This window comes from Panthera onca, chromosome C1 (genome assembly GCF_046562875.1).
Source record: "Panthera onca isolate mPanOnc1 chromosome C1, mPanOnc1 haplotype 2, whole genome shotgun sequence".
NCBI lineage: Eukaryota > Metazoa > Chordata > Mammalia > Carnivora > Felidae > Panthera > Panthera onca.
Genome location: NC_138346.1, coordinates 54,626,035 through 54,643,578, shown reverse-complemented (window position 1 = coordinate 54,643,578; position 17,544 = coordinate 54,626,035). Strand labels below are relative to the sequence as shown.

The 17,544-nt window shown below is 38.0% G+C and overlaps 1 protein-coding gene and 1 pseudogene across 4 annotated transcripts in view; one reads left to right on the top strand and one right to left on the bottom strand.

Moving 5' to 3' along the window:
* SESTD1 (SEC14 and spectrin domain containing 1) overlaps positions 1–17,544 on the bottom strand; it is a 147,354-nt gene that overhangs the window by 88,333 nt on the left and 41,477 nt on the right. For 3 of the 4 annotated variants that reach the window (XM_060621978.2, XM_060621977.2, XM_060621979.2), the window contains 2 exons: positions 12,434–12,513; positions 9,351–9,459 (listed from right to left, as the gene is read on the bottom strand). In XM_060621978.2, the coding sequence (XP_060477961.1) occupies positions 9,351–9,459; positions 12,434–12,488 (164 nt within the window). In that variant the 5' untranslated portion in view covers positions 12,489–12,513. Of the gene's footprint in view, positions 1–9,338; positions 9,460–12,433; positions 12,514–17,544 lie in introns of those variants that run through there. The other variant, XM_060621982.2, reaches the window with a different exon arrangement.
* On the top strand, positions 1,689–5,442 carry LOC132671318 (etoposide-induced protein 2.4 homolog pseudogene; annotated as a pseudogene).

Below are 17,544 nucleotides of genomic sequence, written 5' to 3'. Positions count from 1 at the left end.
GTTTGTATGAAACCACAAAAGACCTTGAATAGCCAAGGCAATCTTGAGAAAGAACAACAAAGCTGGAGGTATCACAATCCCAGATTTCTCACACCAGTAAGAATGGCTAGTATCAAAATGAGAAAAAATAACAAGTGTTGACAAAGATGTGGAGAAGAGAACCCTTATGCTCTTAGGGTAAGAAGATAAATTGGTACAACCAGTATGGAAAACAGTATAGAGGTTCCTCAAAAACTTAAAAATAGAAATACCATACAGTCTTATAATTCGACTACAGGGCACTTACCCAAAGAAAACAAAAACACTAATCTGAAAAGAGATATGGAATCCTATGTTTATTGAAGAATTATTTACAACAGCCAAGATATGAAAACAACTCAAGTGTCCAATGACAGATGAATAAAGAGGATGTGGTGTGTGTGTGTGTGTGTGTGTGTGTGTGTGTGTGTATACATACAACAAAATATTACTCAGCCATAAAGAACGAAATCTTGCCATTTACAACAACATGGAAGGACCAACAGTTATTATGCTAAGTAAAATAAACAAAGAAGGGACGCTTGGGCAGCTTAGTCGGTTAAGCATCCAACTTCAGCTCAGATCTCAGTTCATGAGTTCAAGCCCCACATCAGGCTCACCGCTATCAGCGCAGAGCCTGCTTCAGATCCCCTCTCTCTCCCTCCCTCCCTTTCTCTCTCTCCCTCTGCCCCTCCCCCCTCCTTCTCTCACAAAAATAAATAAACATTAAAAAAAAAGAATTTTAGGGGCACTTGGGTGGCTCAGTTAAGCGTCCAACTTTGGTTTAGGTCATGATCACACGGTTCATGGGTTTGAGCCCCACATCAGGCTCTGCGCTGACAGTTCAGAGTCTGGAACCTGCTTCGTATTCCGTGTCTCCCTCTCTCTTTGCCCCTCCCCCGCTCATGCTCTGTCTCTCTCGCTCTCAAAAATAAACATACATTAAAAAATAAATTTAAAAAAAGAATTTCAGGGCATCTGGATGGCTCAGTCGGTTGAGCGTCCAACCTCAGCCCAGGTCATGATCTCACAGTTCGTAAGCTTGAGCCCCACATCAGGCTCTCCACTGTTAGTGCAGAGCCTACTTTGGATCCTCTCTTCCCCTTCTCTCTGCACCTCCCCCACTCACACACACTCTCTCTCTCTCAAAAATAAAACATTAAAAAATAATAATACACAAGCCCCCTTTGCAAAATGAAAATGCCTGGCCCCTTTATAAAAAAAAAATCAAAGAAAAATATGATATGATTAACTTATATATAGAAAAACAAAAACAACAACAACAAAACAGACTATTAAATACAGAGAGCAAACTGGTGATTGCCAGAAAGGAGGTAAGTGTGGTGGGATGAGCAAAATAGGCGAAGGGGATTAAGAGGTACAAACTTCCAGTTATAAAATAAGTCACAGAAATGAAAACTGCAGCATAAGGAATAGTATTGTAATAACAATGTTTGGTGACCAAATTTATCATAGTGAGCACTGAGCATAGAATTTTCAAATCATGATGTTATAAACCTGAAACCAATATAACATTGTATGTCAATTACAGTTAAGAATTAAAAAAAAATACTGGCAGTTATAAAACTAATTATGGGATTCAAATAATGATTTCACCATTTTAAAAAATTATAGAACTATACACAGCTGTTCTATTTCCCTTCATGTTTTTTAGGTCATTTCTATGACTGTTGCTAAGTGTGGTTCGTTCCTTCAATATGCATATAATGAACACATGAAGTCTTCAAATCACTTTACTGGCATTGTGGATATGGAGATAAATAAAACAGGGTTCTGCATTCAAGGACCTCACAATCTTTTTTTTTTTTTTTTTTGTCTTTTTGAAGTAAGCTCCACACCCAGCATGGGGCTCAAACTCACGACTCTGAGATCAAGAGTAGCATGCTCTGCCCTTCCACCCAGGGCAGCATGGCGTGGCTCAGTTCGGCACCAGCCTGACTTCCCTTTGGCCCAGTGAAGCCCTGGGAATGCCCAGTGCTGGTGCAGCGGCCCCAGCCCTGGAAGCGCCGGGGAGGGAGCTGGTGGCGGGCCCAGAGAAGCCAGGAGGGGCTGAGCGGCCCATGGTGGGCAAGGAGCCAGGCAGCAGAGCGGCCATATCCATCATGATCAAAGATTTTGAGACGTTTCTCTGTGTAGTTCGGGTGGTGAAGAAATGGCTGACAGTATCAAAACCTTTCTCCAGGACCTTGCCACGAGAATCAAAGGCTCATTCTGGGGAATCTGAACCATCTCAAAGCTAGATGCTTGGACTCAACAAAGAGAGAGGAGCTGTGTTGAAGAAGGGCAAGCAGTGTCGTGGCGCAGAGGAGAGCCCAAAGTATTGAAAGGAAGCAAGAGAGTGAGCCGTGTATCATCAGAATTTTCCAGTGCTGCACTTGGAATGGTGGAGTATTCTGGTTAAGTCTCCTCTTGTTTTATCAAGTGTTTATTCCTGTGCTACATTCAGTAACAGCCCAAGTTACTGGTGATCCATCACTACATGGAGATGTTTGGCTGTGGCTAGAATTCTTCCTTACGTCCATGTTTGTGCTTAGCAATGTTGTCAGTGCCATTTGGTTTAAAGACACAACTGATCTAGCATGATCCTGTATCAGGGAGGGAGCCTCACCCATTCCCTAGTGTCAGCAAAATTATTGCTGACATGCTCTTCAACCTTTTGCTACAGGCTCCTTTCCTGATCCAGGGGATGATTGTGAGTCCCCTTCCCATCTACCTTGTTGGTCTGCAGGTTAGTCTTCTGCATATGTCCCTCCTCTACTCTCTATACTGCTTTGAGTATCATTGGTTCAGTAAGGAATTGAAATCCACCACTGGCTGTCAAACACAGAAAGGAACTGGCTGTACTACTTTGGATTTGGTTTGCCACTGGCTTTCCTCACAACAGTGCCATCCTCATGTATTATCAGCCTCTTCTCCATTCTCTTTCCTCTGTTCATAATCAGCACCAATGAAGCAAAGAACCCTGGCAAAGCATACCTTCTCAAGTTGTGCTTCTTCTCTTGGTGGTTTTCTTAAGGAACGGACTTTTCCACAAGACAGACTACCTGTAGTCTTCCCTGAGTAGCTCAACCTCTGCTGAGAAATTCCCTTCACTACATCTGTCTCCTGCCAAACTGAAGACCCCTGCAGGCCACTGAGTCACCTGCCATCCAGAGGAGGGAGATGGGTGGGACTGGAAGGAGGCTGTAGGAGCTCTTTTCCTTATCAACTCCTCCACCAGGGAAGGCAGGTCCCATTCTGCCAAGGACCCTCTGCATGTTCCCTTCTCTCTGAGGAACTGGGATTTCTGTCTCTAGTGTGTATAAGGCAGAATCTTCCTGACACCAGTATATGGATTTTTAACACCAGTGAGTCTGAATGGACCACAGGTTTTTCTGCAGCTCTTCTCTAGCACTTGCCAGCCCCTGTGCCTGGACTGATTTGAATACTTTCTTTCTCCCTATGCCATTTACCCTCCCAACTCCCCTGCCTGCCTCCCACCACCCTCGGATGAATGGATTTTGTAATTCTAGCTGTTGTATTTTGTGGGACTGTTACTTTCGGTCGTTTTTCTGTGAAGCACATATATTGGATGTGAGAAGTAAAGAAGCATCTCATTTGCTCCTGGTCACTTGCTTTATAGCCATCTCGGTCTTATTTCTTGTAACTCATGTCAGATCTTGGTCTCTCTTGCTCCACTGAAAAAAACAAGCCTGAAGAGATAGGACAGGAAAAAGACCTCACCGTCAGATCTGGTGGGCTTTGAGGAGTGATTTTTTCTTGCCCTTGAAGGGGAAAAAGCTTTTTTTATCCAGTGGTACATTTAAAGTTCCCCAGTGGTAGGGATGTACCAGTTTTGGACAAGTGCCACTACAACACCGAATACTCAGAGAACCTACACTTTTTTTTTTTTTTTTTTTTTTTAACTCCGGAGGTCTGAAGTGTACTGCTGGCCACTGCCGGGTCTGTCTGGCATTTCAAAGGAATACTGGATGCTACAAATAGGAACTGAAGGTATAAACTTATGAAACCCATTAAGCCTATGATTGGGTGTTTTCCTGTCATTTTAAAGAGACTAAATATGGAGGAGGGAGCAGATGTCAAAACAATTGTCCAATTTTAAAATGTCACAATGAAACGTGAGCTGGTCCCACCCGCCCCCCGAAAAAAAAAAACTCGGATGCTCTACCAACTGAGCCAGCCAGGTTCCCCAAAGACCTCACAATCTAAAACAGACTGTAATTTGACTATACTGTAACACCAGCAGAAGTGAATAGGAAAAACTTTCTAAAGGGTCTCCTTAGAAAATTAATAATGAGAAAACAAGGTTAAGAAATGTGTTTTGCCATCTGTCATGTGATTTTAAAAACCATGTAGTCTAGGGGTGCCTGGGTGGCTCAGTCGGTTAAGCGTCCGACTTCAGCTCAGGTCACGATCTCACAGTTTGTGAGTTCGAGCCCTGAGTCGAGCTCTGTGCTGACAGCTCGGAGCCTAGAGCCTGCTTCAAATTCTGTGTCTCCCTCTCTCTGCCCCTCCCTCCCGCAAAATAAACATTAAAAAAAAAAAAAAAAGCAGGCAGTCTCATTATCTTATAATCACATTTCACGTAATAGTATTGAAACAAATTTCATTCTCTGTACTGAATATGAATATGCTTCTGATCTTAAATTTTGAATTATGTAATAAAACGAGACTGACAAACTATTTGTGAGATTTTTGGTTAGTGCTAGTCTCAGTATTTACTTCTTTAATGAAAACATTTGTAGATTAATTTCTATTTCTTGTCTTTAATTCCATAAAGGAATCTCTTAATTATAGACTCACATAAGTTTCTGATCATGCTGTTTATGTCTAAAATATACAGCAATAGCTAAGAAAACAAAAGATAAACTTGATTTACCTCTCCTAAAATTCAACACTCAGGCTGGCCCAAACCTTTATTATTCTGTACTAAAACCTATGATTGACCTTTTACAGAAAATGGGGCAGTAATGGTTAGGCTTGAACTCCACGTAGAACTGACATGAGTTACTTGGACATAAACTTAGTATTTGATTTACACCCTCTAATTGAGGATCTGAAACAAAAACAGGCTTAGGGGAAATCCATGTGAAAAAGAATCAGGAAATGCTTCCATTCTCAGTTGTGCTGGGTTACCTGTTTAAAACAGGAACATATCCAAAAAGAATGAAATCTTGCCATTTACAACTATGTGGATGGAACTAGAGGGTATTATGCTAAGTGAAATTAGTCAGAGAAAGACAAATATAGGACTTCACTCATATGAGGAATTTAAGATACAAAACAGATGAACGTAAGGGAAGGGAAGCAAAATAATATAAAAACAAGGAGGGGGACAAGACATAAGAAACTCTTAAATACAGAGAACAAACTGAAGGTTGCTGGAGGGGTTTTGGGTGGGGAGATGGGCTAAATAGGCAAGAGGCATTAAGAAGGACACTTGTTGGGATAAGCACTGGGTGTTATATAAAGGGGATGAATCACTGGATTCTACTCCTGAAATCATTATTGCACTATATGCCAACTTGGATGTAAATTTTATAAAATAAATAAAAATAAAAATAAACGAATTCTCAAGATAAGGATTCAGATTTCTGGTTAATAACAGGCAGGTATATGGAATACTAAATGGAATAAATGAAAAAAAAAAGCAAAATTAAATAAATATATAAAATAGGTATATATCATATGGTGTCTCTAGTCATTAAACATAAGCATGAAGTACAGATAAAAAACTGAATAGTTTCTTTTCATTTTTACATAAGTTTTTAAAATCTATTAATATATTCAAAATGTTAATGTGTTCATTGCAAAAGGGAGACCACTTTGGGGCATGTCCTGTGAGGATGAGGCCACACAAGCACACTGCTGGAGCTGTCCTCAGACAGTCACAGCTTAGGAGGGGCCAAACTTTAACAGCAGAAAACTGGGAGACACAGCAGGTCACACAAAAAAATTAAGACATACTACTAAAAAGGACAACTTTCTAGATACATGCTGAGCACATTCTGATAGGGTAAACTTAAAAATAGTTCTGGGATGGGGGCGCCTGGGTGGCTCAGTAGGTTAAGTGGCCGACTCCGGCTCAGGTCATGATCTCACGGTCTGTGAGTCTGAGCCCCACATCAGGCTCTTTGGTGACGGCTCGGACCCTGGAGCCTGCCTCCAATTCTATGTCTCCCTGTCTCTCCCTCCCCCACTCACACTCTGTCTCTCTCAAAAATAAACAGACATTAAAAAATTAAAAAAAGAAAAAGTTCTGGGATGGAAAGAGGGATGGGTAAATGAATAGACATGTGATCAAGTTCAATATTGGTTGGAGACTTCTAAGTGATGGGCATAATGGTATTTACAATTCTTTAAACTTTCTTGTACATTTGAAATATTTCATACTAAAATGTTGGGGGGATTATAATTTAAAAGCAGTTTTGGGGCGCCTGGGTGGCTCAGTCAGTTAAGCGTCCGACTTCAGCCCAGGTCATGATCTCACGGTTCGTGAGTTCAAGCCCTGTGTCGGGCTCTGTGCTGACAGCTCGGAGCCTGGAGCCTGTTTCGGATTCTGTGTCTCCCTCTCTCTCTGCCCCTCCCCAGCTCGTGCTCGCACTCTGTCTCTGTCAAAAATAAATAAACGTAAAAAAAATTTTTTTTTAATCAATCAATAAATAAATAAAAGCAGTTTTGAGGGGCACCTGGGTGACTCAGTCAGTTAAGCATCTGCCTTTGGCTCAGATCATGATCTCATGGTTCATGAGTTCAAACTCCACATCAGGCTCCATGCTGACAGCGTGGAGCCTGCTTTGGTTTCTCTCTCGCGCGCTCTCTCTCTCTCTCTCTCTCCCCGCCCCCTCTCTCCTGCACTTCCCCCACTCGGGTGCACACAATCTCTTGCTCTCTCAAAATAAATTTTTAAAAAACATTTTAAAAAATAAATAAAATAAAAGCAGTTTTGAATGGCAGACATTCTGAAGGAGAAAAGTCAGTTTTCAAGACTGCACCCAACAAACTGATCTCCAGATTTGCAATGAAGAGCTCAAAAACACTCTAGTTCTCTAAGGAAATGTCAAGTACTGATACAGAGCTGCCAACTCTGTTTTTAAACACCCAAATTATAGAAGACTGTTCCAAGAACACCGAAAGTTAACAATTCAGTTTTCACAAATACTTGAGAAGGCCAAAACTTAGCAAAACAATTTTCAAAAATAAAGTATCCAAGTATTTATTTTGCCTTGCTAGAGTAAGTTCTTTCATTTTGCTTCAATTCATAACTTGTCTATTAGCCAGCAGGTATTTGTGGATATGCAGAAACTGATTCATAATTCACAGAGGACTATTATGTATATATTTATGTAAGAAAAAGAGAGAGAGAGAGATTTTAAAAGTGTAGGCTACTTTTGTTCTCCATTGTACTTGCTGCTTGCACATCCAGAGTGAATAGACAGAGGATGTGAGTCAAACTGCTGGTGCCTTAGCCAGCCTCATCTACCCAGTGCCTCTTACAATAGGGGCATTCTACTGGGCTGAGCATGATTCTAGCATACATAAGCAAGCATTTTCTTATCATAAACTTAATCACTAGCCAAATGTGTCTTCTGGAACTCAGCCTCAGTGACATGTTCCTCAAGTGTCACTGGAGGAAAATCTGCATGTTCATGGAAAAATAGTTTGTATGTCTCTAATTCTAATCCTTCCTTGGGCATTATTCAAGGATAATTTTGACGATCAGTAATTTGTCATTACGATCCAACTTCAGAACCTCACCTCACATAAAATACAACTACACTGTACTTTATTCATGTGAAATATGAAGAGCTCTGGATCGGTGTCAGCAAAGGTAGATTCTAGTCTCAGCTCTACTACTAACTAGCTGTGTGATCCTGGGCAAGTACCTATAACCTGAGTTTCAATTTCCTCACCTATATAACAAGGCAATTGGTTCAGATGGTCTCTAAGTTCCCTGACCACATATCTATGAATCATGGATACTTTTTCCAAATTTGTTAGCAGTATGTCTAGCTAGTGTTATTTACCTAGAAGTAATATGTTGTCTAATGGTGAATAACACAAATAGCTATCAGCAGCTCAGAGGACTAGGAAGGTTATCCAATACTAACACGCTGTGAAGTTTGAGAATTTTCCTTTCCAGAAAGTAAAAAAAATGAAAATTTTCACTTGAAGACCTCTATTTCCCCAAAACGGAAAAAATAATCAGCAAGAGAATCATTAAATTATAGACCATTATTGGAAGGAGGTGTAAATAAAGTCAGTTGTTCTAAAATATAGTTTTAACCATGATCTCTAGAAGATGGTTTAAAATGAAATAACCTATTACATAATAGGTTGCAAAATACAGAACCAGAATACAAAGAACTGTTTGCTCTGACTAAAATATTTAAAATTCACTATCTGGACGTTAAAAAGCATTAGATAAAGATAGTTTTGTTCCCTTTGCCACCTCTATATTTAACAAACAAAAAAATCTGCTCTCATTCTCATTATTTATAGCAATGGTTTACAAATCTGACTGTGCATTAGAATTATCTGGGAAGTTTAAAGGATTTTTTAAAAACGTCTGATGAGCAGACCTCACAAGTACAATTTGATCGGAATCTCTGGAGAGCATTAGAATCTCCCAGGCATTAGAATTTGGGAAAAAAAAAAAAAAATCTCCAGGTGAGTCTAACATGCAATCAGACTTCAACCCTCAAATATCACATATGGGAGAGGAAGTTGGGGAGGGAGCTTGTTTTTATTGTTGAAGTGATGGGTCAGCTGAAGCAAAAAGGAAAGTTTGTTTTGTCTTCATCCAAGAAATATAGGAATTAAAAATCCAAGGACCTTCAAAGTAAAACAAACATTTTTGGCATTTTTAAAAATAAAAATGTTTTTAAACTCCTAATAGCCTTCCTCAGTATATTAAAACCTACCAATTTATATCTGTAGATATATAGATAGATTATATATACATAGATTTAGATCTATATCTATGGAGTAAAATAGATGTTTAAATAAAAAATACTTTCTACCAAATTCTGTTTTCTCAAGTTGCATGGTATACAGATGCTCAATCTGTGTATTCCTTAAAAGATGCAGTACATACATTTTGGAAATCTGTATCACATTATTCAGTGTATTAAGAGCATACAATAATTGTTTTATATGGTGTTGTATCAGAAATGATTAATTCTAGTGTTTTTAATTACAATGTCACTAATAAAAGCGGGTAAGATAGCAATGCGTACCTTAGTAACAGGAATCATTAGTAAATGAATGACAACATATCAAAATTTAAGAAAAGACACCTTTAGAGTCACCTTGGAATGCTGAGTAGGTAGTCTAAGGTAACACTCAGCTCATCCATATTTGTCTGTTCCAAGCATAATGGAATTGTCAGAATGAGGCCACTTCGTCGGTCCTTTCCTCCTATTAAAAGAAAAAGATACAAATATAACATGTAATAGATATTAAAGCACTAAATAAGTGTTTGAACCCAATGTTACTAAAACAAAGAGTGTTTATGATAGAAGTAAAAATACTATCTAATAGTTGTTTATCTTATATATTGTAAATGTTTATAGTAGTATAGCAAAATTATACAAATTTGAGAAAAAAGAAAAAAAAATTCACCCATGAAATCTTCAGTTAAACATAGCAATTATCATTTTGTTCAATTTTCTTCCAGTCTGTTTCTTGATATAATCAATTCATCGAGCACCTATTGCATGTCTAGCACTATAAGCATTATGAGGAAAATAAATTTCCAATCAACCTAGGAAGAAAAGTTTTATGTCATAAGAAATAAGAGTATAAAATACAAATTCACTGGGTAGGCTGTGTATAAAATACATAAAGTATTACAAAAAATGACTCAGAAAATGGAGAAAATGATAACAGCTGTTATAAAGGTGCAAAACTTTATAGAAAAGACTTAAGAAGAATGGGTAGAATTTATTAGCTAAGCTAAAAGAGTATTAGAGTAATCTGTGACAAAGAATGGTCTGAGTTAACTCACAGAGGTCAGACAGGCATTCTGCGTTCACAAGGAGAAAAGTCCCGCCCAGCTGAGAAGAGCACATGGGACCTGGATATAGAAGCATGAAAGCCAGGCAGCGGAACACACTCCCACTTCGTGTACATGCAAGTCCTCTTCAATTTTCCATCAACATTAAAATCTAGCTAATACTGGGGCTCCTGGGTGGCTCAGTCGGTTAAGCGTCCAACTTTGGCTCAGGTCATGATATCACGGTTCGTGGGTTCGAGCCCCACGTTGTGCTCTGTGCTGACAGCTCAGAGCATGGAGCCTGCTTCGGATTTTGTTTTTTCCCTCTCTCTCTGCCCCTCCCCTGCTCATGCTCACTCACTTGCTCTCTCACAAAAATAAATAAAACACTAAAAAGGTTTTTTAAAAATCTAAATAATACACACAGCTTCTTTAAAAAGTTCCCCATGTGACTTCCACACTGAAGTCCGTTCTCTGACCCCAATGACATTTATGACAATTTCAGAAGCTTAAAAACCAGCAAATACTAAAGGTAAAAACGTCATATGATCGCTAGAAATCTATCAATAAAAACTGAAAGCTGTGAAGTGAAAAAAAACAACGCCTGTGAGTGCCATGAGGGCAATTCATGACGTACCTACCATAAATGACCTTCTTTTATTAGGTTACCCATATAAATTAACAATACTCAACCAGTTTGTTTAACCTGAATAAATGTAATTTCAAATGGTTCAACTTAATAGATAATCAATAGTGACTTCAACTACTCATGGTTTTGTTCAGGTTTTACTTTTTAAAAACCCATACCCATGAGTATCAAAATGTCTCCCCCAAATGATTTTGGTTTAAAAAGTTTTTCTCTATTATTAAAAACATTTGAAAATTATTGGTTGAAATAATTAACAATCAATAGAGGAAGTCTAGAGGGAAGGCCTAAGGGAAATTTTCATTTGCTCCTCAAAAATCGCTAAGCTTTATCATTGCATTAAGCCAAATGTGCAAAAAGGTTCATATTTGAACCACAGCATTCTGACCCACTATGGAAATGTCTTCAGAGGACAGGTCTAACACTCAGGACCACACTTAACCTCACACCCTCAAGTTTTCGCTAAGGGACAATAAAATAATCACTAGAGTAAACAAAAAGAGAGAAGCAAAGACGAAAAAGACTTTCAAGGCAGATATGGCCAACCAAGTCATATGCTGCATAGAGTCGAGTGTCATAAAAATGCAAAAATGCCACTAATAAAAATTATGAAAGAATAATAATATCCATTTTTGGCAACAGTGTAGGCAAATAGGCATTTTCATACACGGTTACAAGAAACAGAAATTCAAACAATATTCTTAGAGTGTAATCTGACAAAACTTAACACAAATTTAAATACCAATTCTCCTTAATACTTCCACTTACGGGAATTGATACTGCTGAACTTGTACAAAGTACACAATGAATAAGAATGTTTCCTGTAATACCATTAATATCAAACAAGAATGGTGAAAATATAAGTGTCAACTGGTAAGTTTTTTAAAAAAAGGAAATACAACAATACTAGTGAAATTCAAGAACTTATTTTACCCTTTATAACATACACTAGAAAAACATGCCAATTTACAGAGGGATACAATACACTTTTTAAAAAGGACATTAGGACATTTATGGCCTAAAGATCAAGACAATTCTGATAGGATCTAAAGTGAAAAAGAAAAAGCACGATGATAAAAAAAAACAAAAAAAACAAAAACTCAAGTAACCCTTAACAGGCAGGCCACAGCGCCTATTCCCAACCGCATGCAAATTTACTCAATGATCCGTAATTCCAGAAAATCACTATACTCAGCGTACCACACTACTGCTCTCATACTAATACGGTACCTTGCAGTTTCTCTTTGATTCTTAGCGGATACACGCTTCTGGGTTAATAACTAGAGATAAATGCAAGCCTGTACAACCAAGTTCAAACAGTGCAAAGTGAAAGCGATGCAGCTGATACTTCCTAACTCCTCCAAGTGCATGAAACGATCTCATGGAAGATGGAAGACAAAAGCTAGGATACAGGATATCATACCAACTAATTCTATATTTCAAAAACAATTACTTCAGTGCTGGCTAGTCAATTATTCTTGGCCAGTATTATTTTTATATAAAAAGTGAGATATCATGACATCTACCTTGTAGAGGTCATTTTAATCAATTACAGAATAAACACTGGCCTGCCAAGTACCAACAGTGACAGAGGTGGCTCGCACAGTTATCCATTCTGATTAAAAGAGGTCTCAAAATATCTCTGAGACAAAACCTTCACAGAAAAATGCAATTCTGTCAAACTTGTCAAAGAAAAAAAGTTTAAACAAATTTATACATCAAACACTTCCAATTTTAAGAAGAAAACATACCTGAAAGGAAGGCAAGCTTTTTCTTCAGAATAGGTAATATTACTGAGGCCTCCATTTTACTCCAGTAAACTTCCTCAATTCTGAAAACAAAGAAAGTTAAAGGTCAACTGCAAGATCATAACTATTCTATGAAATACATACTTATGATGGCTTATCCCAGGGTGTCTCAATTTCAGCATTACTGATATTTTGAGTCAGATTATTCCTTCTTTTTTGTAAGAAATGTCCTGTACATTGTATTTGGCAGCATCCCTGGCCTCTTCCCATTAGAATACCAATAGTATCCTCCCTTCTAAGCTCGAACAACCAAAATGTCTCCAGACATTGCCAAATATACTCTGGTAGGTAAAATCACAGCCATTTGAGAATCACTGGCTTAACTGTTTTTCTCTTTTTTGTTTTTTTTAAGTAGGTTCCACACCCAACGTGAGGCTAGCACTCAGGACCCTCAGATCAAGAGGCACATGCTCTACCAACTGAGCCAGCCAGGCACCCCACTATCTTAACTGTTTTTCAGAGCAGTACTCTTGGGCTACAACAGTGTCTAGCACATAGCAGTAACTGTATAAATTACCGTCGAATAGAGGAATGAACTACTCAATCTTTTCTCTATTGCTCTTATTATACGACTTCCAAATATCTGACTTCAGTTCCACTACTAAATGTCTGTGTCTGATTTCTCACATTTTTGCTTCTTCATATCACACTGTAACATACCTTATGGTCATGTTTACCTCAAGACACTTCCTAATACACTGTTTCAATTTTTGCCCCCACTGTTAACTGTCTCCATCTCTCCACATTCTGAATTGTTTTAATTCTCCAGGAAAAAATCTGCTTAACCCAGTTGATTTTTCCTACTGAGGAATTGGTTTGGTTCCTACCACATTTACTGTTCTTGGTTTAATTTTCTAGTGTCCATTTGGCCACAGTCAGGGGTTATGGCTAAACACAAAATGGGACTATCCATACAGCAAGGCCTAAGGACAAGACAGCTTCCCTTAAAAGGGAGCTTTAACATGGCAGACACCTGGAGGCTTAGCCAACCCAGTATATTGTTAAAACAGGATTCTGAGGTGAGGACCTTTAAAACAAAACAAGAAAATTAAAGGTTCAATTATATTATCCACCTATACTTAATTGCATGTCTAAGAGAGTATTCTCCATCACATTTTATCCTTCCTGCCCCACCCCTCCTCACACCCACCATCACAATACTGTGGCAGTTACTTACAATACCCCATGAATTTGCATGTTATTTAGTTAAGCCATACTCTTTTTTGTAATAGCCTCCTCTTTCTTTTTAAATTGAGATAACTGACATATAGCATTGTAGTAGTTTAGGTGTACAACATGATTCAGTATTCATATTTATTGCAAAGTGATCAACACAGTCTAGTTAACATCTGTCACCATACAATTGCAAAAATTTTTTTTTCTTGTCAGGAGAATCTTTTTAAGGCCTACTCTCCTGGCAATTTTCAAATATGCAATACAGTATTATAAACTATAGTCACCACAAAGCATACTTTGTGACTCCACATGAAAGTGTATTACTTATTCGGCAAATAACTGCAATAAACTTATCCCATTTCAGGTACTGTGCTATCAGCTAGAGCTAAAAACTCAAGTCACAGCCCTGCCGTGGGGGAAAAAATGCAGTCTTTAAGAAAAAAAAACCTCAGATATTAACAAAAAAGAAAAAATGTAGCCTTAAAATTTGTCAAATAATGACTAAGCAAGATTAAAAAAGTGTATTATTTTACAGCTTTTGTGCATACAACTAAAACAGTATCACCATTATTTGTACCTCTCTTCACGGAAAAAATGCTGTCAAACTATATATATTCTTTACAAGTTATATTACTGAATATTTGTTTATAACCCGTTCATTTTTGTTCAGCATCAGCCCCGGCTGAATACAATTGGTAGGAAAAATGATGGAAAAACTCACACTATGCATTTCAAATCTGAAACTGGTAGTACTTTATGTTTCCAGATCAGTATCTTGACCTGATCAATCAGTTCGCCAGCCCTACAAAAACCAGACAGCTCAGATTCACATCTATGGTCCCTTCTCTTGTGACCATTGTTTCAGAGACCAGATTTGAAAGCTCAATGATGTTGGGGTTCAGAATGAGTTGCCCCAAGATATGCCCCTTGCACAATTATGTTGAGCTAAAACAGAAGACACAGGAAAAAACTCTGACCTTCCCCCAGCTGCCTAAAATAACTTCGATAAAGGGCCTGCTCCAGGAAGAGAGCTATCACTATTGATAACCACATTCTAATATTAAGTCAAGGCAATAGACAGGGAGGAACTTAAACTTTATTTTTTAAGATTTTATTTTTAAGTAATCTCTACACCTAACATGGGGCTTAAACTCACAACCCCAAAATCAAGAGTTGCATGCTCCATCAAGTGAGCCAGCCAGGTACCTGAAGTTTAATCTTTGATCAAATTTTCATATATAGGGATGCCTGGGAGACTCAGTCGATTAAGCATCCAACTTCGGCTCAGGTCATGATCTCGCGGTCTGTGAGTTCGAGCCCTGCATTGGGCTCTGTGCTAACAGCTCAGGGCCTGGAGCCTGCTTTGGATTCTGTGTCTCCCTCTCTCTCTGTGCCTCCCCCGCTCACACTCTTTCTCAAAAGCAAATTAAAAAATTTTTGACATATATGTGTATAATATACATGTATATATATATATATATATATATATATATACAATATATTTATAGTTTATATGTATAATGTATACATGTGTATGTATATATGATATATATGATATATATATCATATATACATACGTGCTACTATCTTGATTCATGCTAAGGCAACTTTTGCCTACCATTGCTTCTGCAATCATCAGTGCAAATGGCAAGTGATGTAAGAACTGTTATAAAAACAGTTTTGATCTCAGAGAGTTGTGCAAGCTGGAAGTAAGAGACCTGCTGCTCTAGGACGTCAATGGGATGCTCCCACAAAGGAATTTCAGCCCTGAAGGGGTAATACCAATACAAGTACAACTCAGTCATAGAAACAGAACTGGCTTCCTAATCAGACTTTTCTTTTGCCACGGATGCACAACCACCTGCCTTTGACTCCTTACTATTTTGAGCCTACTTTACCATCCTTATCAATTCTGTGAGCTGTATAATATCCTTCCAATAAATCCCCTTTCTACTTAAGTTAGCTAGAGTAGCCTTCTCAACTAGTCAATGGAGAAACTCGAGTGATACAGGAAGCAAAACTCCAATTTAGAGTTGTAGATGGTGTCTGCTTTTTTAAATCTGTTACCATTTATTCTGAATGAAAATGTCCGTCAATACTAAGGTTTTCAGCCTTGCTACAATAAAACCCAATTAACCAGTACCCATGAGAAAACATCTGGAATTCCTAGGATCCCACAAGGCCTAAGAAATGACAGCTGCCGCTGACCCTTAAAGTAGCATCTGCGTTATCCAAGGTTTACAGGCCAAGTTATTGATTTTTACACTGAGAAGTACCAAATTTTTCACCATTGTATTCTCCATATAAAGTGAAAAAGGAAGATGGTCTCAGTTCCCAGTCTAGATGTACCTTCACACACTATGATATCCAGAAGCAATCTTATTTTTTGTCACTGTCTCCTGAGATGAATGCTTTATTCAAACTTTCCATTACTTTACTGAACCACCACAGCATGACGAAACACTAAATTGTTTTTTTTCTTTTTTTTAAGAATATGTTGAAACTGATGAAGTAGCTTAAAGTAACGAGAAATACAGTTTTGGGGTATGTAGGTCAATTCAAATGACCTGGTGGATAAAATGCGAAGCAGTCAAGAAATGAAAGCTGTGATGTTTACCCTTCTAGAGTCTCCTTTCCATCAATCTTTCACTGCTGTCACAAGAGAAGAGTAATGAAAAATGATTACTGTACTACTAGCACTAATTAAAAATAGTTTTTCAAAAGTTATTTTAAAAATGTTTTTAATGTTTATTTATTTTTGAGAGAGAGAGAGAGAGAGCGAGCTGGGGAGGGGCAGAGAGGGATACAGATTCTGAAACAGGCTCCATGCTCTGAGCTGTCAGGCTTGAACCCATGAACCATGAGATCATGTCCTGAGCCAAAATTGGACGCTTAACTAACTTAGCCACCCAGAAGCCCCTCAAAAGTTATTTTAGATTTTGCTAGTCATTAGCACAGACATAAATAACAAAAAACAAATTTGCCTATCTCTGGTCATCTTATATATCTCACAGATAGTTAAAACAGTGAACAAAACACAAAAAAATCAAGGAAAATCTTGCAAAATACAACCATCCAATACCATCACCACAATAAAATGTAAAATGACACAAAGTCATGGCTGTTCTCTGATCGTATAGTTATAGATCAGTATTTTTCATAAGATGCTTATTCAACCAAAATATATCTGAGTGGATTATATTCTCAAACAAGGAATGAAACCAATGATGAATATTTACCTGACCTTAATTAATTAATAAAGCAAGGGAAAAAACATTCTTAAAAACTTGCTAAATGAAGTTAAGAAATGGAAGAATTAAACAATTCAAAACATGCTTAATGAAAATGTCATATATCGCATACGGTCATTTAAAATGACCTATTTTGGGGGCGCCTAGGTGGCTCAGTCAGTTAAGCGTCGACTTCAGCTCAGGTTGTGATCTCGCAGTTTGTGGGTTCGAGCCCATGTTGGGCTCTGTGCTCTGAGCACAGAGCCTGCTTCGGATCCTCTATCTCCCTCTCTGCCCCTCACACGCTCTCTCTCAAAAATAAATAAACATTAAAATAAAATAAAATGACCTATATTGTTACAATTTATTAACTATGAAAGAAGCAGAAAGTCAGAGTTTATAGCAAATAAGGTGCCTTAGAGACAAGTGAATACGAAGAAAATATTCAACCATGACTGCAAGTTACCTTTAATCAAAAGTAAAAAACAAGGAAGTAAATTATCATCATTCCTAGATGCAAAATAAATTCTATCTAAAACAGAGAGAGCCCTTTATGGTTACAGACTATGAATTCTGAGAACTAGATATGTAAAGGAAATGAAGTTTCAACTGATATCTGTAAACATCTTCTACTTTGAGTATCTCTCT